This window comes from Eurosta solidaginis, chromosome 2 (genome assembly GCF_040869045.1).
Source record: "Eurosta solidaginis isolate ZX-2024a chromosome 2, ASM4086904v1, whole genome shotgun sequence".
NCBI classification, from domain to species: Eukaryota; Metazoa; Arthropoda; class Insecta; order Diptera; family Tephritidae; genus Eurosta; species Eurosta solidaginis.
Window position 1 is genome coordinate 251352679 of NC_090320.1, and position 26017 is coordinate 251378695.

General features: G+C 36.7%; 1 protein-coding gene across 17 annotated transcripts in view; it reads left to right on the forward strand.

Annotated features, from left to right (window-relative positions):
- Nucleotides 1-23350, forward strand: part of Bsg (immunoglobulin domain-containing protein Bsg) — a 222577-nt gene extending 199227 nt beyond the window's left edge. For 16 of the 17 annotated variants that reach the window (XM_067767613.1, XM_067767601.1, XM_067767600.1 and 13 more), the window contains one exon: nucleotides 19215-23350. In XM_067767613.1, coding sequence (XP_067623714.1) covers nucleotides 19215-19254 — 40 coding nt within the window. In that variant the 3' untranslated portion in view covers nucleotides 19255-23350. Of the gene's footprint in view, nucleotides 1-4713; nucleotides 4802-19214 lie in introns of those variants that run through there. The other variant, XM_067767615.1, reaches the window with a different exon arrangement.
- The last annotated feature ends 2667 nt before the right edge of the window (nucleotides 23351-26017 follow it).

The following is a 26017-nucleotide window of genomic DNA, read 5'->3' on the forward strand; positions in this document are numbered from 1 at the left end:
AATACAAAATCCCCAAATTCAAAATCCCCAATTTCACATTTCTTACATTTGATTTATTTCATTGCATTTCCAAACAAAAGTTTTTTGTTTTTATTAATTAACAACACATATCTAACATAAAAATAACATATTATGATTAAAGGATACAGAATTAAAGTTAATTGAAACGAATTTAACAAAAAAGTAAAATATTATTTGCAACAGCTCGTAAATAATTAATTTTATCTAGTTTGGTACAATTTTTTACAATTTTTTTTTATTTTTTTGCGACTTTCAAATTTGCTTTTTTTTACAGGTATTTCTATTCCTGACTGGAGCTTTTCCAAATTTGTCTTTATTAAAATCATTTCTTTTCCCAGCTCTCGTATTATTGCGTACAGACCACAGTTCTTTCTGCCAACAATAACTTTAAGTCTTCGGTGCTAGGCCTCTATGGAGTTTTGGGTCCGAGGAAAGTTTTTTTTGAAGGTATCTGCTACACTCCAAAACTCAGGATCATATTTTGGATTGCTAGATCCGGGTTTTGCGGTTAAATAGTTAACCCTAAACCAAGCACCAATTTTTTAAAGTCATAATCCTCAGTATTAGCAACCAGCTCTTTAAAATACACCATCACCTCCTCTGTAGGTACAAATGCCAGGCTTTTTAGCATACGTATGTGCATACTGAAATTGCAATCATTCCCATATTTTCGAGTTAGTCTCTCTTTTTGTATGCGTCTCCACATTATCTGGCCAAAGTGAAATAACCAGCCTTTGTACTTCGCATCAGCAAAATATTCCTTTGCAGCAGAGCTATAGTTTTTTCAAAATCGGAAATAATCCTAGTGGGATTTAAGCATATATTTTTTGAAGCAGCCAAGAAACATAACCGATAAAAAAAAAACTCTTCGTATGCTTGCTTTGATTTTCTGCTCATTAAGCAAAAAATTAGGGGCACATACGGACCATCGATTAGGCCTTGAATTGTGAAAAGCTGTCGGAATATAGTTGGCACCACATAAAATGTACCATCCATTACCCAGCACTGCAAACTACCCAAGGCTTTTAATGAGTACATTGTACCCAATATTATGTTTTTCTCATCACCGAAACAGCATTCACTTAAAAAAAATGGCTCACCTTCTAAATTTCTTAATTCTTCGGGTATGTTTATGTCTTGCAAACTAATTGGTTCGCTACATACGTCATGCAATTTTCGAATACGTCGTACTTTAAGCTTTTGTGCTCGTTTTGAAGGAAGGTACACCCTACACTCTGGCTCACAATTTACTACAGTTTCCCTAATGATTTGGGAAGGTTGAAGTCCTGACGAATTGGCCAATTATTTTAATTTAGCTTTGGCATTTGTCGTGGCCAAATGAAAGCTTCGGGGATCGTGAGAGTGTTCGGTGGGGCTTTTTTTAATTGCATGCTCTTGATTATTCGAAAATGTTGTCACTACCACACTTTTACACAATAGAGACTTCCTTTCCGCACACGACCAACGATATTGCTCTTTATTTCTGGAATGCAGATGGAAAGTATATCCATCAACAAATAACAAATCTTTCCCTTTGTTGGACTTTTGTATTTTGATTTCCATTTTATTTATTATTTAAAAAGTTTTTTCAAGCACTAATAGCTAACACAAGCACAAGCGAACGATACTCGTATAATACTTCAAATGTAAAAATTTTTTTTTTAAATATGTATGCACACATTCATGCATATGTTCAAAGTTGACTATGATCTTTCTATTTCCTAAACAGCAAGTTCAGAAAGAAATTTTGAAACACCGGCTTCGCAATCCCCAGTATTTCCGTATTAAAAAACCTTTCTGCGTAGGTGGCCTACGGCAACGCTTATAAAAAATAACCCTGGGCTACGCCATGCCAATTCCGGACGTGTGCACTAATAAAAATAACTCGTAGCCGATCCGACACTGGCTACGCGATCCCCAGTATTTCTGTTCTACGTAGGCGGCCCATGACCGCGCTTACAAAAAATAACCCACGGCCGATCCTACACTTGAAGGATTCGGTATTTGGGGATTTTGCACTTGGAGATTTTGAATTTAGGGATTTTGTGTTTGGGGATTGTGTGTTTGGGGATTTTGAAGTTGGGGATTTTTTTTGGGGGGATTTTGTGTTTGGAGATTTTGTTTTTGGGGATTTTGAGCCTCTCCCACTTATTACTGTAAAGATATTAAATTTTTTGTTAAAATTTGACGTTTAAAAAAATATTTTTTTTTAAAAGTATACAGTAATAGGAATAACGTTCCTGCCAAATTTCATCATATCTTCAACGACTGCCAAATTACAGCTTGCTAAACTTTGAAATTACCGTCTTTTAAAAGTGGGCGATGCCACGCCCATTGTCCAAAATTTTACTAATTTTCTATTCTGCGTCATAAGGTTAACCCACCTACCAAGTTTTATCGCTTTAGCCGTCTTTGGTAATGAATTATCGCACTTTTTCGGTTTTTCGAAATTTTTGATATCGGAAATGGGCGTGGTTATGGTCCGATTTCGTTCATTTTAAATAGCGATCAGGAACCTACATACCAAATTTCATCAAGATACCTAAAAATTTACTCAAGTTATCGTGTTTACGGACGGACGGACGGACGGACATGGCTAAATGAATTTCTTTTTTCGCCCAGATCATTTGATTTCATATAGAAGTCTATTTCTATCTCGATTAGTTTATGCCGTTACCGATTACCGTTATGCGAACAAAATTAATATACTCTGTGAGCTCTGCTCAGCTGAGTATAAATATAAAATAATATTTCGCAAATTTTTCGAATTTTTTATTCTTAGCGAAAATTTTCAAATTTTACTGAAGATTCGTGTTTCGAATTGGAGTTAGCGAATTTTGCTTTCGATTTTGAACTTTACTTTATTTTCATTTTATTATATATTGGTACGTGTTTTATTTTAGAAATTTAAAAAACTATTTTTCTCGAGCAAAACTATGCGAAAACAGTAAAATGTTCATGTGCCTATACTTTTTTCCGTGAATTTAGGTTATCCGAATGGGTTTGTATTCATATTTGATATTATTTATTCATTTTGTCTATAATTTAAGTTCTTTTTTAGTTTAAAAATATAAAATACTATTTCGAAAATTTTTCGAAGTTGGTATTTTTTTTTAAATTTCGTTGAAGATGTTTTTATAGCGCTAGCTTTTTCATATTTGCAATAATCACCGCGAAATTGCAATTTCGAAAGCTTTTCAAAATTCTTATTGTTTTCAAAGGGGTTAGTAATAGTTTGTTTCAAAGTCACCGTTGTTTTCTTTTGTAAAAATCGTGCTATATTTAGGCGTTCGCGTTCGAACTATTTTCCAAAAAGTCTAGAGTCACTAATCGATATAAAAAAAAGACAAATTTTAGCTACATTGAAAGATGTGATTTTTAACTTTTTTGTTTTTGTTTCCGACGAGAATTAGCTTCAATACCTAGGACATTTGGATGGATGTTTTTCATATTAAAGGTTATGTGTCCTAAACCTCGTGTAAATAATCGATATAAAAAATATGAAAATAGAAAAAGCTTGCAAAAAAGGGGCAAATTCGAAACACATTTACGTACTCATATTATTTGATATTAATTATTCTATAAATTATTGTTTAGTTTTTCACCTAAGGTTTTATTTTTAACAAAAAAAAAAAAAAACAATTTCGAAAATTTTTCGAATGTCGTATCATTTTCGAAAAATGTGTTTTTGTTTCGAATATAAAAATCTTTTATTACAAATTTATTTAAATTTTTTTTTTTAATAAAGATTTCGGTTAAAAGCTTTTATAAAATTTTGGTTTCAGCATATTCTTATAGCGCTGGCTTTTTTGTATTTGCAATAATCTCTGAAAAACTGCAGTTTGGAAAATTTTTCGAAATTCTAATTGTTTTCGAAGATTTTAAATTTTATTTTGCTTTGAACTGCGTAAGGTTTTCGAAGATAGTTTGTTTCGAAGTCACTATTATTGTATGTAAAAATCGTGCTACACTCAGAAGTTCGCTTTGTTTTCGAAAAAGTTCTTTTTTGCTAATCGCTATAAAAAAATAGTAAAAATTCGAATTAATTCTATAAAAAGTTAGAACTCCGAAAACTTATTCGAGATTCGAATTATTTTCGAAGAGACGGTTTTTTTCTATTTCATTTTTGTTCTTGACGTCGCAAGTAAAAATTACAATTCAAAAATTATTCGAAGCTATAACTATATTTCCTTCGTAATTTTTCGAAAATAAATCTCGTTTGTTTTAAGCAGAATTTCTTTGTGCATTACATCGTATATTTCTTAAAAAGAAATTTCTATGGAGCTGTTATTGTCGAGATTGTTTTGTCGAATACATAACTATAAGCAATCAGAACTTCTAAAACTTTTCCGAAATTCGAACTACTTTCAAAAATGTGGTTTTTTCGATTCTTTTTTTTTTCTTGACGTCGTTAGTAAAATGACAATTCCAAAATTTTCGAAGCTCTTGTTTTCTTCGAAATTTTTTCGTAAATAGCCCAGTTTATGTAGAACCCATTGTAATTTCAATGTAAATCGTTTTATTATCTTCTACAATTAAAACGTTCTGTTAGCACAATACGTCATCAACAAATTTTGCGATATTAGTATCTTTGTTTTAATGGAACACTGTGTACATACATATTTGATTTAAGATGTGTTCATGGACCGTAAAAATAAATTTGTATTTGAATTTTTTTTTTTACCAAATCAGAGACCAAGACCCAGACCAATAATAACGAAATGGCAAGAGTTAAACAAGCATTACACAAAATATCTCCAGTTTAATGTAGAGTTTTCAAGTAAGTGATTAGAATTAGTAATTATATTTCACTATTCGCCAAAAATAGCGACATTTTGTTTGCAAGCAATTTTTTTTTTAAATAATTTTTAGTTTGATAGGGCCAGGTTAGGTTGAACTGGCCAGTCCGTGAGCACCTCACATAAACTGAATGAGTCCATAGTGTTACTAGAAATTTGCTCAACGCCCAAACTGAAAAATCGTATCAGAAACCAGAATCTATTCCATAAAATAACTCCATCCCTTTGGCGAATACTGGAAGCATTCTAGTATCTATGATACTTGCTGCTTCTAGATCTGATAGCCGTGCCACTCCTAATAGCTGAAATCTTAGCCTAGTGAGCGCAGGGCACGATCACAAAACGTTCTCGATCGTTTCCTTCTCCAACCCGCACTTCTGCTTCCCTTGACTAGGCCTAATTTAAAAGCATAAGACGCCGAAAGGCAATTTCCAGTCAGAATACCAATCATGAGTCTACAGTCCCTCTTTTTGAGCTAGCTTATACGCTTTTTCATTCCAATCTATTCCCACATGCCCTGGGACACAATATTTATGCTTCGGCTGATCCCGATTTTTTCCAGGAACCAGCTTCTACCATTTGGGCACCCTTGTGCCAACATCTTCACAACGCAGAAACAGAATTAGGTAGTCTGTTCGTACAGTTTTTGATGACCCTATACTGGTATGGCTATATGGCCTTTGCTCAAGCTGCCCGAGGCATTGCAGTTGTTAACGCTATGCTCTTCGCCACCAAGTCTATAGGTGAAATGTGCAGAATTGCATAGAATGCAGCCGTCGGTATTGTTTTTAGAGCTCGCATAATGCTAAGCATTGATAGCCTGCATACAGCCTCTTAATTTTTAAAGGTAGGTTTCATTTTGTGTGACTGTACACCAAACAAGGACTCCATACTATAGGATAGGATTTTTAATCGCTGTATCCAATTAGAGAGAGAGTGCGCTGGATACCACGAACATTACAGCATTCTTTTATATGCATAAAGTTCCGTCGAATACTTCCTCACTCTCTCCTTCACGTTGAACTTCCACGACATCTTACTATCTAGAATAAATCCTAGATATTTTGTACCATATACCTCAGTTAACAAAACCATATCCGTCTTCTCTGCGTTGGCGGCTAACTCTACATTAGATGCCCAGGCATGTATATCCCTCGAAACGACCAACCCATCAACGAGTTATTACTGCGATCTTTGTGCAGATCTGTTGTGCTTGACCTTTCATCTTAATATTGTGTGTGTTAATTGTTGAAAGGCATTTACCACTTAAGACAACTGCAACGTCATCTGCCTACGCCGTAAGTTTGACGTCGAAGCACCTCAGCAGTTGGTTGATAACCAGCGTTCTGTGGCATACCTCTGCCCACTAATTTCGTGACCTCATACCAGCCCAAGTCCGGAACTACCCGCTCCGTTAGCGAAGTTTAAGCACTGTCTGCTGACTCTTCTGCGTCATCTCCTGATGGGAAATCGAAAGCGCATCAAGGGGCTTTTTACTACTACGTAACCATTCCTCATTATCTTTCTTTATAAATCCCTGGACTACATATGTTGCCCCTTGCTAGGACTTTCCTTAATCGCCCTGTTTCGTTCGAGCACTCGATGTCCGCGCCGAAATTTTTCGATGAGACTCTCTTCGCCCTTTTAGCTTCTGGGGACTTCACGCTTGTAGATCCTGAACAGATCTCTATACTTGGTTCTGCACGCTGCGCTTTCCTGAAATTTGAACATTTCTTTTACCTGTATTCTAACAATACTCAGCTCTTTGTTCCACTTTGGCGTCGTTGCTTTTCTGTTATACGCGGTCACAAGCTTCTTTCATAGGAAGTCATTGGCTTCCTCCAGTTCCTCTATATCGTATTTTGTCAGACTTTTCATTCGTATCGTTTTCAACTGTTTTAACCATGTTCTGGCTTTTGTTGTTGTTTACCTTTATGCTCAGGAAAAATTAACACTCTGATGCATAATCTATAATATTTTTAAGTTAAAATGGAAAGGAAATAGCTAAATAAATTTAAATTTATTTATTAAGAATTCATGAGCTTAACACCGGCTTATAATAATTGAATATTCAATTATTATGTGTTTCTAAGAGAAACTGAAAATAAAGAAATAAACATTTACTGGCATATTGCGATAGTTCTATTTCGAAAACCGCCACGAATTCATTGTCAGGCAAAATGTTTCTTTCTTTCTTTTCAGTTTCTCTTAGAAAAACATAATAATTAAATATTCAATTATTATAAGCCATTGAACACACCATTAAAACAAACAAACATAAATAGGTAAAACTGAGCCCGAGTTTACAAAGCTTCTCATTCGCAAAGAAAAAGAAACTTTACAAAAACAAATTTACATACACACAAATTTATAGAGGCAGAATGTCTCAGTTGTGTTGTTAGTGTAGAAATAAGATAAACTGAATTAAGCAAGGAGACAAATACAAGGCAACTGCAGTTTCATCGTGTGATTCGTGGTTCGAATCTCGGTGAAACCTTTGATAACCTTACGAAATTGCCTGACGATGAATTCGTAGCGGTTTTCGAAAAATACTATCGCAATATGCCAGTAAATGTTTCTTTCTTTCTTTTCAGTTGCTCTTAGAAAAACATAATAATTGAATATTCAATTATTATAAGCCGGTGTTAAGCTCTTGAATTCTTAATAATAAGTATAAATTGAACACACCATTAAAACAAACAATTTATTTATTTATTTTCCTTTCGTACCTACTTTAACATAAGAGAACTTTTACTAATAAATTTCCGCTTTTTAATTACTCTTGAAAAATTTCTCGATATTTACGAAAATATCAGTGGCAATATTTATCAAATTTCGTCAACTAAATTCCTCTGTTTTTTATTTCCGATAGTTTGAGAATGAAATTTGTAACTGCAACTAACCAATCTCTAAGGCGAAAAAAAATCGAGGAAATTTTACAAGCTTTTCGAAATTTTCATCTAGAGTTTTCTGAATTTTTTTTAGTATGCAGTTATGTGCTAGTTATAACTAAAAACGATAGGGCTAAAAAACTGCATACTCGAGAAAATAAGAAAATTCTCAATAAAAAGCCCGAAACTTTTTTTTTTTGGTTAAAGCTTAAGCTTATAAAATACCACAAACAAACAATGGTAATATCACAGAGGCCAGAACCATGTACAGAATTTGATTTTTAAATATTGTAAAAACGTTGTCGATAACAGTTTTTTGAAAAAAAAAACATTTTTTAGGTTTTGAGGAATGTTTTGGTCGAAAAATTTGCCCTTTCGACATTTTTTTTCGCAGGCTCGAAAATTATTGTTGTTTGTGTATGCGTAGTGGAACTTTTTTCCCTGAGCCCAAATCCTATCGAAAAATCGATGGCGCGATATCGGTTAATACATCGACCCAGTCTAATGTGGATACATTTCGGATCCACAGGGTGTCTCTGTTGATTTCGATTTTCGTGGTAGATTTTCGATAGCTAACGCTTTTCACTTGGTAGCACTACTGTTTCCGATATTTACCAACTTTCCACTCGCTGGATAGCTCATTGGAGCGTTCTGAACATTTCGTTAAAGAAGTGCGCGATGTTGGCACTGCTGCTCAAACTTTGCCGAAGAAAGTGATGGGCTGTCAGAAAACACAGCAGTTTGTTATTTATATAGGAGACTTTTTTTCTGGCTAACTTTCAAATTCTCGTATGAAAATTTGCTTGCATGTCAAATAGTTTTTTTTTTGAATGAAAATATAACATTTTGATTGTTTTTTTTTTTTGCAATTGTTTTAAAATTCCCTTAATTATTTATATGTGCCCATCAGTGTAGCATTACGTATTCATAAAACTAAAAATAAAATGTTTCAAATCTTAATCCTAACCTTTTTTTCTATTTATCCACAAAATTTATTTTCCCCATCCATGGAAAACAAAAAAAAAACCAACCAACCAACTAAACGTCCGCCTTCACCTTCAATTCAATTCATCAACCAACAAAATTTGCTGTCTGTCATTGCTTGCAATTTTAAACCTCGTCGTTTTATGTGTACTATGTGTAGTTGATAAACGTGATGCCATAGCGTCAAGTGAATTTAAAAACCAAAAAGCATTAATTTTACATAACAAAACACAACTAACAAAAATACTAAAAAAGCAAATGCAAAATACACCTTAGTGCGATAGACATCACCGACATCAATAGCATTTAACCCTGGCATGCATTGTACCACAAACCAACCAACCAACCAACCAACCAACCAACCACCCAACCATCACAATTGGGTAACATAAAATCCATGCAATTCAATCATTTAACCCTAACTAAGCAAAAATAAGATATATTGGTATATTTGTATTACAAAAACCACCAACCAACCACCAATTGACCAACGATTAACCCGTAGCTGAATGTTTTACATAATTTTTTTTTATAATTTAAAATTTTTACATACAAAAAATTACACATAAATCATAGTGTACTTGTTTCCTAAATTATTTGAATAAAAAAAAAATGTTATTCAAATTTGTTGCTAGTTGTTAAGAATGTAAGAAATATAAATATATATTATTGTTTTATATTATTATTTAAAAAAAAAGAGCAAACATTAACATTAAACATCACGCATAAAATGTTGCTGTAGAACTTAACTACACCTTAGTGTGAATTTGTAGATATTTAAACCAAAAAAGAAAAGAAAAACAATTCAAAATTTATTTAAAGTAAAATGGAGCGTTTTTCAGTTAATTACAATTTTTTTTATAAGTAAATTGTTATAGCAAGAATTGAGCTAACATTGTGAATTCATACAAGCGGCGAATGTTTGATAAAATCGTTCACAATAGTAAATAGCCTCGATCACCTGTTTAATCGCTGTTCAATTACTTAAATCATTTGCACAATAGGATTTTTCAAACATTTTTTGCTAATTGTGCACATTTAATCTATTAACTAGATTTTAGAAATGAATATTAATATGTAGTCTGATTTTCTGTATACACATTTAAAAGAAAATCTGATTTGAAACTCAAATGGGCAATTCATGGCACTTCAATTTAATAACCGCGAGCAAAAAACAAACATTTCTTCCATTCTTTGGCCATTCGCGACAGCCGTTCTCCCTGTAATCTATTATTTGACAGGTAGGTATGGCAATGGAAGAATAGATTTTTCACTTGTATGAATTCACAGTGCTCGTACCATACAAATTCGTAAAGGGCCAATTAAACTTCCTTAACCCTAACGCCATAGTCGTAACCATACCCATATCCATAACCATCTCCAATGTGATCGATTAATGGTGCTTTAACCTAAAAATCGTGAAAATTTCATAAAAATGAAGAAAACGCAAAAAATTACAAACATATTCCACAAAAAACAAGTCTCTTAGTCATAACGTATCCAAAACAATGAATAAAATCTACAAAAAGTTATTAAATTCACCAACTCAAATATTTTTAGGTTATGGATATGGCGAGAAACCAAAAATCAATTTGTTGGCTATGATATGGCACAAATCACCTACCCAGATTGCGCATTCACGAGTTCAAAATTGCTTCGTTCTGCGCATCTACGTCATAGTTGACTTTTGAGCGAATACGAAAAAAGAGTGAGAAAACAGCTGATCTAATGTTTACGTGCGCAATGCGCAATCTCCTTGTTTGATTTATGATGATATGGTTATAGCTTTAGCGGTATGGCACAAATCGCACACAGAAGATTGCGTATGTCAACAAAAGATCAGCTGTTTTTTATGGGCAATTCATACGTCATTTTCCTTTAGCTATTGTTTTTTCCTCTCTTTCTTTCATTCGCTCAAGCAGTCAACTATGACGTAGATGCGCAGAACGAAGCAATTTTAAACTCATGAATGCGCGATCTGGGTAGGTGATTTGTGGCGTTATGGTATGGCACCACTAATCGATTACAGTGATTTCCATAAGGTTGGTTCGATCAGCTGTTTTATCTGGTTATGGATAAGTCACCATTAATTGCCCTTAACCCATAGAGCCTATAACAGGCAGTTAAGGAGCTTTACGAATCACTTGCGAATTTTCTACAGCAGTTGCATGATTATTGTGTAGTGGCGAAATCCAACCTTAGGTGAGAGACCCAAACTCTTATGAAAGAAAGAAATACAGGGAGAGATAACCTCAAAAGAGTTTTTAAGTCGAGCTTCTCTTCCAATTCGCTCATTTTGTATTTTTTCTTCAACAAGTTGGCGGAACGCGATATACATATTTTACGCCGGCTTCGAACGGCATCTGCACGACAAATGAGCTTTCACCGCATTACAAAATTTTTTCTAATTGAAAAATCTCTAGATAAGTTGGACGGATCCACATAGACTGTACGTGACCATAGTTCTACCGGAAGTTAAGGACCTAATGGGAAAACCCCAAATAGGTACGTGGACTTATAGAATAACTCCGTCCTCTTGGCAAATACTACAAGTTGTTTTATAGTACCTAGCTTAATTGTTGCCTCAATATCAGGCGACTTTGTCGCTCCTAGTAGTTGGAGCCGTGGTCTCGCGAGCGCAGGACACGAACACAGAATGAGATCAATCATTTTTTTATGCAGCTTGCACTTACTACATCTGCTGTTACTTACAAGGCCTAACTTATAAGCATGTAACGCAAAAAGGCAGTGCCCTGTTAGTATGCCCATCGTAAGACTTATAATTTAGAGATATGAGCAACTTAGTGAGTCTTACGTCGTAGAATTTGTACATGGTCTAAGAAATTTGGGGCTTCTGCCCACGTCTTTCTTGCGTGATGGATCATATATAACTCCTGTCTCGTTCTGATTTCTCCCAAACGCGTTAGGATGTCTACTGCCGATTCAACGAGTGCTGCACACTCCTTTGCCGACTTGTCGGCCTTTTCGTTACCTTCTATCGCTTGATGACCGACAACCGGCCTGAGCGAAGTGTGTCCAATGCTTCTATACATTCCAGAAAATGTTTTTATGAAGTACTGGATTATTGCCTTGATCGCCGCCTTACTCTAAATATGTATATTGACGCGACTTTCTTCACGGCTACAATTTCCGACTGAAAGACACTGCACACACTCTTGCGCCAACCCTCCGGCTCTATTGTGATCCCAAGGTCTCTCTCACTTGAAGCTCAGCCAAGGAATAATGTAACCCTTTCATTGATAATCGCATGTTCCCTCAATTTTATTGGTATACGCAATTTTTTATGTGACTGTCCACCAAACAAGGACCCCATAGCAGAATTTGGGCTTGACAATTGCCGTATATACCCAAGGAGAGGGTTTGGGCTATAGGCCCCCCGTGCATCCTAGCAGCCTCTTGCATACATACAGGTTTTCTTAGCCCTCTCTTCCACATGGAGTTTCCACGACAACTTACTAGATATATCCCTCCAAGCTTAGGCTCGGTCCAATTAGGGATCTTGTATTTTCTCGTAAATAGTACTACGTTGGTATTTTGCTCGATTGCGGTTCACAAAACTCCAGATGCCCAGGCATGTACATCCCGAAGCGCCTGATCCATCAGAGTGTTGATTGTTAGTAGAAATCTTCCGCTTATGATGAAAGAAACATCATCTTCAAATGCCTTGAGTTTGATTGGTCCTCTGTCGAACCGATTAAGCAATTGGTTGATAACTAGCGTCCGTTGGCTGTACGATATGGTGGTCAAGCCGATTACCTTCTATGGCATTCTGGTTTGGTGGAAAACGCTAGACACTTCTTCCACTGTCAATTGGTTGGAAGTAGTGCAGCAATTGGCGATAATTTGAATAAATGAGGCTCTTCACGCAACACCTACTGGCAGTAAACGCTGAATCTATACACGGCTGATGCAGTAAATGGGATGCCATCCGCCGTTGGAATTTTATATCTACTCACATGGTCAAGCAACTATCAAAGCGGTAAGCATGATGAGGGATTTCTTCACCTCTCGATGGCATCAAACAACTGTTTGATACAAATTATATGGGTGCCATGGTATAGCGAAATCTCTGGCTACTGTCAGGCTGATCTTTTGGCCCGACATTGCTGGCAAATTGAACATGTCTGCAAGTGGAGACTTTGGGGGTCCGCTGGCCACTTGCTCTCTGCTTCTGGACAGATGGATCTCGAGCCAACTTAACAACCGCTGGCGTGACACCACCTCTCGCCTTGTGTCAAGGTCCTTTTGACTCTGCGCAAAAATGCCGTTTTTGAAAGACCACAGTCAGAAAACAAGACTTGGAGCTTTTTCAAAGGCAGTCTGAGTCATCTGTCAATCAATGCGTCCCCAAAAATGATGTAGCACAGTGTTAATTATTACATTTTTATGCAAAGCGGACATGTAAAATATATTTTGCTCAGACTAGTCCTTTACAGACCTTTACGAATGAATTCATATGGAAAGGGGAAATATGTTATGCTCTAGAGCTGCGCAAAACGGTGATCTTAAAATCTACATGTTCTTGTTGTTGTTGTAGCAATGCTCGCCCCACCTAATAGCCGCGACCGATCACAAATTGTCATCAATATCCTCTAACGGGAGTCCAAGGAAACTTGCCGTTTCAACAGGGGTTGACCATAAGGAAAGGGGTGTTAGAGGCGTTGGTTCCACATTACAATTGAAGAGATGGTTGGTGTCAAGTGGGGACACGTTGCAAGCGGGCATACATTTTGTATGTCGGGGTTGATTCTGGATAGGTAAGAGTTTAACCTGTTACATTATCCAGAACGAAGTTGAGCAAGAGTTACACGCGTTTCCCTGGGGAGTATGCGTCCCTCTTCCGCAAGTTTTGGATAATTTTCATTAAGCACTGGATTCACCGGGTTATGGAGTTCACCAAGGACCTGCTTGTGTTTTTTCACTTCATACGGCTGGGTTCTCAGGTGCCGTATTTCCTCAAAATGCTTACGGAGATGACTCCTTAAGCCCCTAGGCGGTGCTGGTTCATCAATCAGATGTCTGTTGGGATGCCCAGGTTTCTGGGTATTCAACAGGAACTGTTTGGTCAGCATCTCATTTCTCTCCCTGATGGGGAGTATTCTCGCCTCATTATGCAGATGGTGTTCTGGGGACATAAGAAGACAGCCCGTGGCGATTCTGAGAGCAGTATTTTGGCAGGCCTGTAGTTTCTTCCAGTGGGTGATTTTTAGGCTTGGCGACCATATGGGTGACGCGTAGCACGTAATCGGCTGGCTAATTGCTTTGTATGTAGTCATGAGCGTTTCTTTATCTTTTCCCCAAGTACTGCCAGCGAGGGATTTGAGGATTTTGTTACGGCTCTGAATTCTCGGAACAATTGCGGCTGCGTGCTCACCAAAAACCCTGATCAAACGTCACACCCAAGATTTTGGAGTGTAGGACAGTCGGAAGCGTAGTGCCATCGACGTGGATGTTCAAAATGGTCGACATTTGGGGCGTCCATGTTGTAAATAAGGTCGCGGAAGATTTAGTCGGTGATAATGCCAGGTTTCGCGAGGCGAAAAAACTGGAGAAATCAGGGAGGTAGCCGTTTATTTTATTGCATAGCGCATCGATCTTTGGGCCTGGGCCTGTGGCCATTATTGTGTAGTCATCGGCGTAGGAGACGATTGTGACTCCTTCCGGTGGTGAAGGTAGCTTAGATATGTAGAAATTAAACAAAAGTGGAGATAGGACACCACCCTGTGGCACCCCTTGTTTAATTCTCCTTGGTTTTGATGCTTCGTTTCTAAATTGCACCGTTGCCTGCCGACCACCCAGATAATTTGCGGTCCAACTTTTAAGACATGGGGGAAGGGTAGACCCTTCCAGGTCCTGCAGTAACGAGCCATGGTTGACCGTATCGAAAGCTTTTGATAGGTCTAGCGCTACGAGTACTGTTCTATGGTTGGGGTATTGATTTAAGCCGCAATTTATCTGGGTGCTAATGGCATTTAGCGCGGTGGTAGTGCTATGGAGTTTTCTGAAGCCATGCTGATGAGGGGCTAGCTGCAAATTTGCTTGGAAATAAGGGAGCAAACAGGCTTCAAGCGTCTTTGCCACTGGCGATAGGAAAGATATCGGATGATACGACTCACCTATGTTAGCTGGTTTCCCAGGCTTTAGTAGCGGGACCACCTTGGCCATTTTCCATTTCTCAGGTATGACAAAGGTGGAAAGAGACAGATTGAAGACATGCGCTAAATATTTGAAACCCTCTTTCCCTAGGCTTTTAAGCATCGGCATGGCTATGCCGTCTGGGTCCACTGCTTTGGATGGTTTAGCACGACCAATGGCGTCCTCAACCTCTTTAGCGGTGATGGTGATTGGTGACGCGCTGAATTTGTGTTTATGTGCGTGTCTATTGGCTCTCCGTCTATCTTTGTCGACCGTAGGATGCATTATATATTGTCGGCAGAAAGCGCTCGCGCATTTTTTTCGCGTCCGACAGCACTTTGTCGCCAAAGGCGATGGAAACTTTGTCTTTGTGCTTAGTCGGATTCGATAGGGACTTTACGGCGGACCAAAGTTTACCCACACCGGTAGAGAGGTTACAACCACTTAGGTGCTCCTCCCATTTCGCCCGCTTGTGTTCATCCACAAGCAATCTGATGCGTTGCTTTATATCCCTTATTTGGGGGTCGCCTGGATCAAGCTGTATTATAAGGTCACGTTCTCTCGGCCTCCGCCGGGAAGTGGAATGAAATGTGCCGAGGCGGATTTAATGACCTTACGGAAGGCACGCTCCCCTTGGCGGGCATCAGTCGGGATAGGGAGGGCAGCAAAGCGGCTGTCTGTAAAGGATTTATATTCTTCCCACCTTCCTTTTTTCAAGTTTATGAAAGTGCGTTTTTCAGTGACGATGAAGTCGGCGGTACGCTGAAGCGAAATAAGTATGGGCAGGTGGTAGGATGCCAATGTTACCATCGGCTGCCAGTTGACGCAGTTTACTAGTTCTGCGCTCACGATTGAGATATCTGGCGAGCTGTGACAGCTTCCTACCATACGTGTGGAGGCGTCTCCGTTTATTGTGCAGAACGTCGTTTCTTCTATTTGATCCGCCAGCATCTCACCCCTACTGTCCGCCCGCAAGTTTGAATACCATAGATCATGATGGGCATTGAAATCACCTAAGATAATGCGATTGTTGCCAGTGAGTAAGGCCCTGATATTAGGGCGGTATCCACTGGGGCAACAGGTGGCAGGAGGGATGTAGATGTTGATGATTTCTAGGTTTGCATCGCCTGACCGGACAGATAGGCCTTGACGTTCTAAGACATTGTCCCTGCGGTCGATGCCAGGATCAAATATATAATATTGCACAGAGTGGTGTATGCTAAACGCGAGACCGCCTCCATTTCCGCTCTGGCGGTCTTTCCTGTGGACGTTATACCCAGAGCAGGTCTGCAATGCAGATCTTGCTGTGAGTTTAGTCTCTTGAATCGCAGCAATGCTGATGTTGTGCCGCTTCATGAAATCGACTATCTCCGTAATCTTCCCAGTTAGTCCATTACAGTTTAACTGCAGGATTCTGAAGTGCATAAGGGGAGACGTCGCCACTCTGGGGGTAAGTGACGGGTGACTACGCCTGGGTTGTGGAAGGCCAGGACGCAATTGCTGTTGTGGCCCTGGGACTGGGCGTCTTTGGGCAAGCATTGGGATACCCGGATGATTTGGGTTTGAGACCTGGCAATATGGCGCGATGAAACCCGTCGGGGGGTTGCCGTCGCGGAGACCAGAACATCTGGGAAAGTGGCACCACCCAAGGCAGGAGCTGCATTTGGCGGATGTCGCAAACCTATATATTCTGTGCTGGCAGACGTTGCAAACGGAGGTAGGGACTAAGAGTCTGTTTCCCTGACCTGCACGATTGCTGCCGGAAAAGAGGGGGGGGGGGGGGGGAGAAGACGGGGGAACGGGCTGATGCTCATTATTGCTACAAACTCTACTACGAAGGTAGTAGTTATGAGTGGTATCAGCTGTTTAAGTTGTTGGCGCCGTGGGGCGCGAGCAGCAGCGGGTACTTGTTGTGGCTTGCTGAGCAGCGGGGCTGCTGGAAGGTAATGGGGGGCTCTAAGGCGTAGACTACGGGACGCCCTTGGGCGTGAACAGCAAGGAGCCACAAAAGAGTTATAAAAGTTACGTGGACGTCGGGTTTTGGGATCAAGCCCAGAACAACCTGTCCGATGCAACCATCCCTTGCACGAGACACACTGAACAGAGTATGACCGTCCTAAAAAGATTATTTTCCGGCAGATGCAGCAAAACCATTTCTCAGGACCGGGGTCAGGAGACGGACCCGGATTGGATTCGATGCCTTCCCGGAGTAAGAGAATATGGAGCAGTCCTGCTGCAAGGAGCTGCTGGGAGGATGACAATTTGTGGGAGGGACGAAACAAATTAGATGGGGTCACACTGAAATGACAGTCCTTGGTCGGGAAAAATCCCGAGTCGCTCCGGTACATAGAACCGACTACCTTGGGAAGCGTTAAAATCTACATAATGTGTTACTGTGATTTTTAAATCACTTTCATTTTTTCATAAATTTTTATTTTCCATTATTTTTTATGCTCCCGTAGAAAAGCTCGGTATTGCGTTCGCAACTGAAATTTATTTCAAAAATTTAATTGGGGTATTCACGTCAGCTCGTTATCAACTTTGCTGCTTAAAAATTATTTTTCTACATTGTATTTTGTTTTTGTAAAGTAGTTAATAAGTATTAATATAAGCAGATAATCCAAAAACCAGTATCACGTGAATACCCCAAATACATAATACCAATGTTAACACTTTTTACTCTAAATAGAAGTCATTTTTAGCCAGATAACTTGTTAACCGAGCACAGTTAATTCCCTAATTGTGTTTTGGTAAAGTAACAAACAAAAATTCAAGAGTGATCACAATACCAGCCGTTAAGTAGTCATTTAGATATTTTTGTAGCTGCAAGCGAAAAAGTGTTTCATGTGTAATTATACGCATCCTTTCGAAAACGAAAACAAAATTTACATTTAAGCACACACTTATGCTGTATTATATTGAAAATTATGTATGTACAAAGAAAACTAAAATCTATTAAAAAAGAATTCGTAACTCTAAGATCAAATCTAAAAAAAAAAAATGCAAATTTTCTTCAGCCTACTATTACATACAAACATATACATATAATTACTTACATTAAAAATTTTAATAAAACTTAATAAACACATTCTAACAAACATACGCCAACGACAGGAATTGTTTGTGACGACACTAAAAAAACACTGTCTTAGATATGCAATACACATACATTAGGGTGGATCTTTTTTTGAAATTTTAAGGCGAAAAATGCTTTTCTCTTGAAGTAACACACTCTCTTTGAAAAATTATTATATCTAGAGTTCGCCGAGTGATTGAAACTCAATCACTACAGACGTCACTATGCCTTTGCTTTATATTTCCTTCCATTATTTTCCTTTCTCTCCTTTCCTTAACTTTTTTTCCATTTCATTTTATTTCATTTCACTTCATTTTTATTTAATTCATTTAACTTTATTTTATTCTATGTTATTTTATTTTAATTTATTTAATTTTACTTTATTTTTTTATATTGTTTTATTTTATTTTATTTTTATTCATTTTTTTTATACTTCACTTAATTTAAATTTTTTGTTTTGGTTTTATTTTTCTTTATTTTATTTTATTTTATTTTATTTCACTTTATTTAATTTTATTTTATTATATTGTCTTTGATTTTATTTTTTACTTTTTTTAATTTAATTTTTTTTTACTTTACTCTACTTTGTTTTATTTTATGTTGTTTAACTTAATTTATTGTATTAAATTTAATTTTTCTTTATTTTGTTTTATGCTATGTTACTTGATTTAATTTTATTTTATTTTATTATGTTTTATTTTATGTTATTTGATTTTATTTAATTTTATTTTATTTTGTTTTATTTTATGTTACCTTTTTTATTTTTTATTTTGTTTTATATCTATTTAATAAAAAGCGCGCCAAAACTGTATACAAAACGAATTCAACTTGAATAATCTCTTTTGATTTTAAAATACTTTGAATACCAGGAATGAATATTACACTTTGCTCATATTTGCGAATTCTCTTCTTGGGCATGAGACTCATGAGAGCAAGTCTGTGTACTCCGTTTGTTTATACACAGCATCATATTAAGCAAAGCAAACACACACAGCGTCCGTAGTGTGATGGTAAACATTCTCATAGTTTAAATACGTGTTTAGCATTTGCAGTGGTGTCATTTTAAATTGATATATTGAACTTTTCTTAAATGACCTGCACTCGCTCCACCCTAGTATACTTATTAGACCGTTTCAAAAAAATAAAAAAAATTCGTATGTGAAATTGAAAAGTGCGATACGGGCCACCTGCATAATTTTGAAACGCTCTAATATTTTTTTAAATACTTACATACATACTAACATAGATACTCATATAAATACCTTTATATTTGTTGTATAATTGCAGGAAGAAGGGAAGAAGAAGTGAAAAGAAAGTATATGATTAAATTTCCTAGAAATTATGCATAGCAACAAAAACAAAACAATATGAAAGTGTATGCGAGACACACTCACACACACACAAACCCACTGCTGCGCAATCGTTAAGCTTAATTTCCAAAATAGAGAAAAAAGTAGCAAGTATAAACGTGCGAGTAACGAGTACGTGCATTAAAATAATGAATATTACACAACAACTACAACAAAAGCAAGAACAGAAACAGCATGTACTAAGACGAAAACAACAACAACAACTGGAGAGCCCATTGTTTTATTGTAGCGTAAAAAAACTTTAGAACTGTCTATATTCGAAGTCGAAAGTGATAAAATTCCCAATAGAAATTAAAAAATAAATATTAAAATATGCAATTGCGAAAATTCGAAGAAAAAACACAAAATTAGATAACTAAAAAAAAATATATAAAAAATTAAAAAAAAAACATATGTTGCAAATAAAAAAGCGACAGACTTGAACGCTTATAAAACATGTAAAATTAATTGAATGAATGAGGTTTAGATGAAAATAAGTAAACAACAACAGAAAACACAAACAAAAATTAAACACACAGACACAAAAACCACAGAAGACCTGACGAATCGACACGAGTACGAACGAGTATGAGTAGTTACTTATAGGCGGACGTCGTTATGCGCGCAGAAAACTTTGCGTCACGTGTTGGGCGCAGAGTGGCGAAAATGTTTTCATAAATTATGAAAAATTAAATATATATAAAAAAAAAAAAATATTTAATAAAAATGTATGAAACAAAAAATTAATTAGTAGCAAAAAGTAAAAAAAAACCAGAAATAAAAACAAGCAAGTATGATAACAAACAAAAATATTAAGATTTTGTAATGCAAATGTAAAAATAAAAAACCAAACCAAAAATCTAAAAATAAAAAGAAAATTAAAACTAGACACTTTAAGATAAAAAATAAATTGGAGTGCTCTAATACCATATTTATTAATTAATTTTATGGTGCAAACTGTTGAATTGTATTATTTTAATAGCGAAAGAAATAATAATAATTGCAAAAAACATTTATTTATTATGAATTAATTTATTAAACTTGCGGAAAATAAGTATTTTTCTTTTTTCATCCAAGCAGGCGCAAGCGTATCGAATGAGTATATTAATATTGTGGAGGAGTTTTCTGATTCTCATTGGAATTTCATAAAAACTGATTTCTTAAATTGAACACATATAGCTGATTATACGGAAGCTCAGCCACTATAATCACTACTTTGCAAAAAGGAATGGATACTTTTTTTGTTTTGCTGAAGGATTTTTTTTCTTTTCTTTCGATTTTTTTAAATTTAGAATAACGTAGTAGAAAGAAATTTGAAATATAAAACTTTTCCAAAATTTTTTCCACTAAACAGTATATTCAAAATCTGCAGAAAATAGTCGGTTTTCAAAGGAACAAATAATTTGTATGAAAAGTGTTTTTTTTATATAAAAAAAAAACTGCTGAAAATGAAAAACAAGAATGCGCGAGTAAAAAATTGCATATGAAAATGAAACATCCTAATGTGTAAAAGATGTCACCTTAAAATGAAACACCCCTAATGCTTATGAAGGAAGTTGTATCTGAAAATGAAACACCCTAATGCAACTATAAAAACACTCAACTGAATATATAATGCCCTATTGTACATAAAAATGTCACCTGAAAATGAAACACTGCAATACGTATGTTAGAAATTTCCCCTAAAAATTAAACACCCTACCAATTTACTTACTTAATTGACAATTAACCGTTTAAACGGGTATGGCTATCCAAAAAAGTGCTCCAGTCGCATCTTCGCTGTGCTAACTGGCGTCAATTAGTAACACCAAGGGATGGAAACACCTTAATACTCATGTAAAAATTTTACCAGAAAATGAAATTCCCTAATCTAAAGGTAAAACAGCTCACCTGAATATGAAAGCTCTAATCTGCATGTGAAAAATGCCACATGAAAGACGTGGTGTCTGTCTCCTACAGCAATTTACAACTCTACTAGTCAAAACGAGTATTGAAATTGATTGAACAATAACTGTGCATGAAGCAATCTACATTCTCATTAGTAAAAAACAACGGATGATAATATAAAACAGAATGGGGCGAACCAGCTCTCGCGCGTCCTTTTACTACTGCCACAGAAAATTAACCGACAATGGTTTTAGATAAAGAGATTTTTGAATGTTGAGTTCACTGATTCTCAATAGTGGTAAAGGCATTTGCTAAGCTACAACAACTTAATGTTGGTTTATAAATGTGAATTTTAACTTAATTATATTATCAAATATAACGCGATTGCTCTATTCTAGGAGACGGATTTACTGGTTTTAAACTGATGACCACTCAGCTAGCGAGGGCTCTGACTTGCACAGGCTCACGTCCAGTTTTAGTACTTCATCCTATGCAACAGCTCAAAACTTATAACAAACATTTTGCGCAAACTAGTCAGAGGCTCAAATCGGCCCTTATTAGTTCAAGGCCAATGGAAAGAGCAGCAAAAGTGGGTTTTTTCTGAAAAGTGGTAGACCTCGAGTACCTGAAAGAAATCTGTCTGAAGAAACTTAATACCCATGACCATTGTGAATTCATACAAGTGGCGAATGTTTGATAAAACCGTTCACAATAGTAAACAGCCTCGATCACCTGTTTAATCGTTGTTCGATTACTTAAATCATTTGCTCAATAGTGTTTTTCAAACAGTTTTGTAGACGACTGGCATATTGCACTATTTACATATTTTAAAATATTTGCTTAACTGGCTGCTCACATTTAATCTATTAACTAGATTTTAGAAATGAATATTAATATGTAGTCTGATTTTCTGTATACACATTTAAAAGAAAAGCCGATTTGAAACACAAATGGGCAATTCATGGCACTTCAATTTAATAACCGCGAGCAAAAAACAAACCTTTCTTCCATTCTCTGGCCATTCGCGACAGCCGTTCTCCCTGTCATCTATTATTTGACAGGTAGGTATGGCAATGGAGGAATAGAAAGATTTTTCACTTGTATGAATTTACAATGCCCATGACGTTATTCGTTGGCGTAATCGATTAAGAGAAGTAGTCGGTAATTGCACAAAGTTTCGAGCATGGCGGAACCATACAAGCTGGCAGCACGGTGGCATACCTACAAACTTAAATAAAACTGCCATGTACTTTGTTTTTATAAATCGATGAACTAATGTCAAAATCGTACTGCGCCGGAAGTTCATGTATCAAATCATATTAAAAAAGTACAAATCAGCTGTCACCATGCTGCCACCTTGTATAGTTCCATCCATGGTTTCGATTGTTCGTTCATATCTTAAAAAAAAAACTATTAACTATACCCAAATAAGGCATTATTCCTTTACTGGAAACAAAAGTAGTAAAATTTCACACCACCTCAGTTTATTTGCCCGAAGTCCACTTGAATCGAGTTAGAATCAAACTACCTCCGTAATCCAGATACCGATAAAAATTTTACGTAAAAATGCAACAAAAAATTGATCCAATGGATCACATTGTTGTTGCATCTGCACGTTAAATTTGTATCCCTATCTGGATCACGCTTCATTGGAACGCAAAAAGAGATAATAAACCTTGTGTTCCAATGAAGCATGATCCAGATACGAATAGAGATTTAACATGCAAAGGCAACAACAATGTGACCCTTATGGATTAATTTGTTGTTTCATTTGCATGTTAAATTACTATCCGTATCTGGATCACGCTTCATTAGAACGTAACACAAGATTGTCTGCTATAAGTTAGTGACAATAGCTAGTCATAGTTCAACGAATATTGATAAAAAGTGTTTAGTTATTACCATGGCTCAATTATATGGTTGGCTCATCTCATCAGCTGATTTTATTTATTTCCATGGTTCAATTATATGTTTGGCTCATCTGTAAAGCAACAAAATATGTCTGTTCAAATTGTCAAAATCTGTGTATTGGTGTTGGTGCGAATGGTTTGGAATGGAAACATAAAACTTAGAAGTTTTTGTATGCGTAAGAAAAATGTTGCCAATGTGTTGGTTTCATTTTGAGTTTGCCATCTCCTTTTGACAATCCATTCGGCTATGCAATGAAATAAATAAAATCAGCTGCTGAGATGAGCCAACCATATAATTGAACCATGTTTATTTCATTGCATGGTCGATGGGACTGTCAAAAGGAGATGGCAAACTCAAAATGAAACCAACACATTGGCCATTGTCAATGATAACTAAGTGTGATATCTTCTGCATAGACGTAAAAATTCCAAAGTGATTGGATCACCTGATTTGTAATTGACTATCGCTGTCTCATTCTGTATCTCTTTCTATCACCCGCTGAAGATATGCGCCGCCATATTGAACACCCTGTCAAAACGCTAAAAAGTAGCCATATTGAACATCCTGTCAGGCAGTTGACAGATAAGATATCACACTTAGTCATCATTCACAATGACATTGGCAACATTTTCTTACACATACAAAAACTGATAAGTTTTATGTTTCTATTCCATACCATTCGCAATAACACCAATACACAGATTTTGACAATTTGAACAGACATATTATGTTATTGTACAGATGAGCCAACCATACAGTTGAACCATGGTTAATACCAACAATGTTATAGTTATCGACTCGTACAAAATTTAATATGCAATGCAACAACAACATTGGTATCCTGATATTTATCTGGATCATTTTCGGATCCACATGATGGCTCTGTTGACTATTTTTTTGTGATAGATTTGAAACAGCTAAGCCTTTTACTTGATAGCACTTACAGACATATGTAAGCATTAAGGTCTCCAATATTTACCAATTTTTTACCACTCGACACCCCATATATTTTCACTTTAAGCCTGAAAACAAATTATTAAGGTCATAAAATAGTTACAGCATATAATATTGTAACGAATTTAGAGCAATTCCGCTTATTTGCAACCTTCTACTAACGTTCGAATCACTAAACTGTTGAATAAATAACTCCACTATTCAATAATGCAAAATGGCCTTATTAAAGAACTTCACAATAACACTTATACTTCGCAGCTGATAGCGTGTTCAAATCAAACTGATTTTCGTGCCTCAACTGTTGCTGCTTTTAAACTGTTTGGTTTCCTCGTTGATATATTTCTAGGCGCTTTTGTTTCTAGATTTTACTAGTTAGTTACCAGATATAAAATTACCAGCTATAACTACGTTTGTAGCTTCTCATAGTGATAGTGATACTTGCACAAATTATTGCCTACTTTCGGGAGTATCTCAGATATATACATGTGTTTGTGCGTTGCTCTCCGCTGCTTGTATGGACATATGTATAGACATAATGATTGATTTATTGATGTACATACAAGTCACTGTTTAGTATTGGCTTAGAGATGATAGTATCCCTTAGTGTTGCTAATATTCGTAACACTGCCCTCCACCTAAGTCTGATCGTCCCGATTAGACAAATTTCCCGATCTAAACGCCGCCAGCCTTTCCAGATGAACCACTTTCATTTTGGTTAGTGGTTTACCAATGGTTTGTATGCGGTAAACAACATCGTTGATCCGTTTTACAAATTTGTATGGGCCTTCCCAGTTACACTGCAATTTCGGGGACAATCTTCTTTCCATTGTGGGTTGTATAACAGCACCAAATCTCCTTCCTGAAACCCTTCCGAATTAATTGCTTTATCGTATCTGGCTTTCATCTTGTCACTCATAATCTTTGTTCGTTGCCTTATCAGATCGTGTATTTCTCTCAGCTCTTCTTCCAAAACACCAGTGGATTTCTTGACATTTCTCTCCGCATCGGCATCTATCCCAAACTTCAAATCAGCTGGTAGTCGAAGATCATTGCTAAAAATTATTTTGCAGGACTTTGGCCCGTTGTCTCATGCACTGCTGATCGGAAAGCCATCAAGAATAATAGTGTGCGGGTATCCCACTCTTTATGGAACTTGTCCACTACTTTCCTTAAGCGCTACTCCAATGTTCTATTAAATCGTTCCACCATACCATAGGATGCCCAATGATTTACACATTTCCTGGGACACAGCTGATTCTAAGTTCCTGCCTTGGTCAGAATGTAACTCTATTGGTAGACCATACCTTGCAACCCAATGGTTTATAAACACTTCTGCTACTGTTTTCGCTTCTTGATTTGGGATTGATTATGCCTCTGGCCATTTGCTGAAATAATCCATAACCACCAGTACATATTTGTTTCTGCAGTTGCTAGTAGGAAATGGACCTGCGACATCCATAGCGATCCTTTCAAATGGCGCACCTGATCTATATGGAAAAGTCATAGCTTTGTAGACGCTCGATCCACCGTGCCAATTGTCCTTCCGGATTACGGAACTGCAGAAGCCATTTCAACGCTGCGTGATCTGTCCTGACACGGAATCGCTGGTCGTAGAGGTATTTGTGAAAATGTTTAATGCACTCTTCCAATGCCAACAGCTCTCTCCGTGTAACGCAATATTTCCTCTCTGGTTTTCCAATCGAACGGCTGTAATTTGCAACTACATTCTCCTGTCCATCGACCAGGTGTGATAAAACGCCTCCTATAGCATATCCACTCGCATCTGTATCTAGAATAAATGTTGCTCCTGGAATCGGATATGGCAACATTGGGGCAGTGCACAAACGCTCCTTCAATGTTTGAAAAGCCACTTCTTGCTCCTTCTTCCATTCAAAAGCTTTATTTTTTCTTGTAGGCTCATGGAGGCTATGGGCTACGCTGGAAAAGTTTGGTACAAATCGGTGGTAATATGTGCACAGCCCAAGGAAA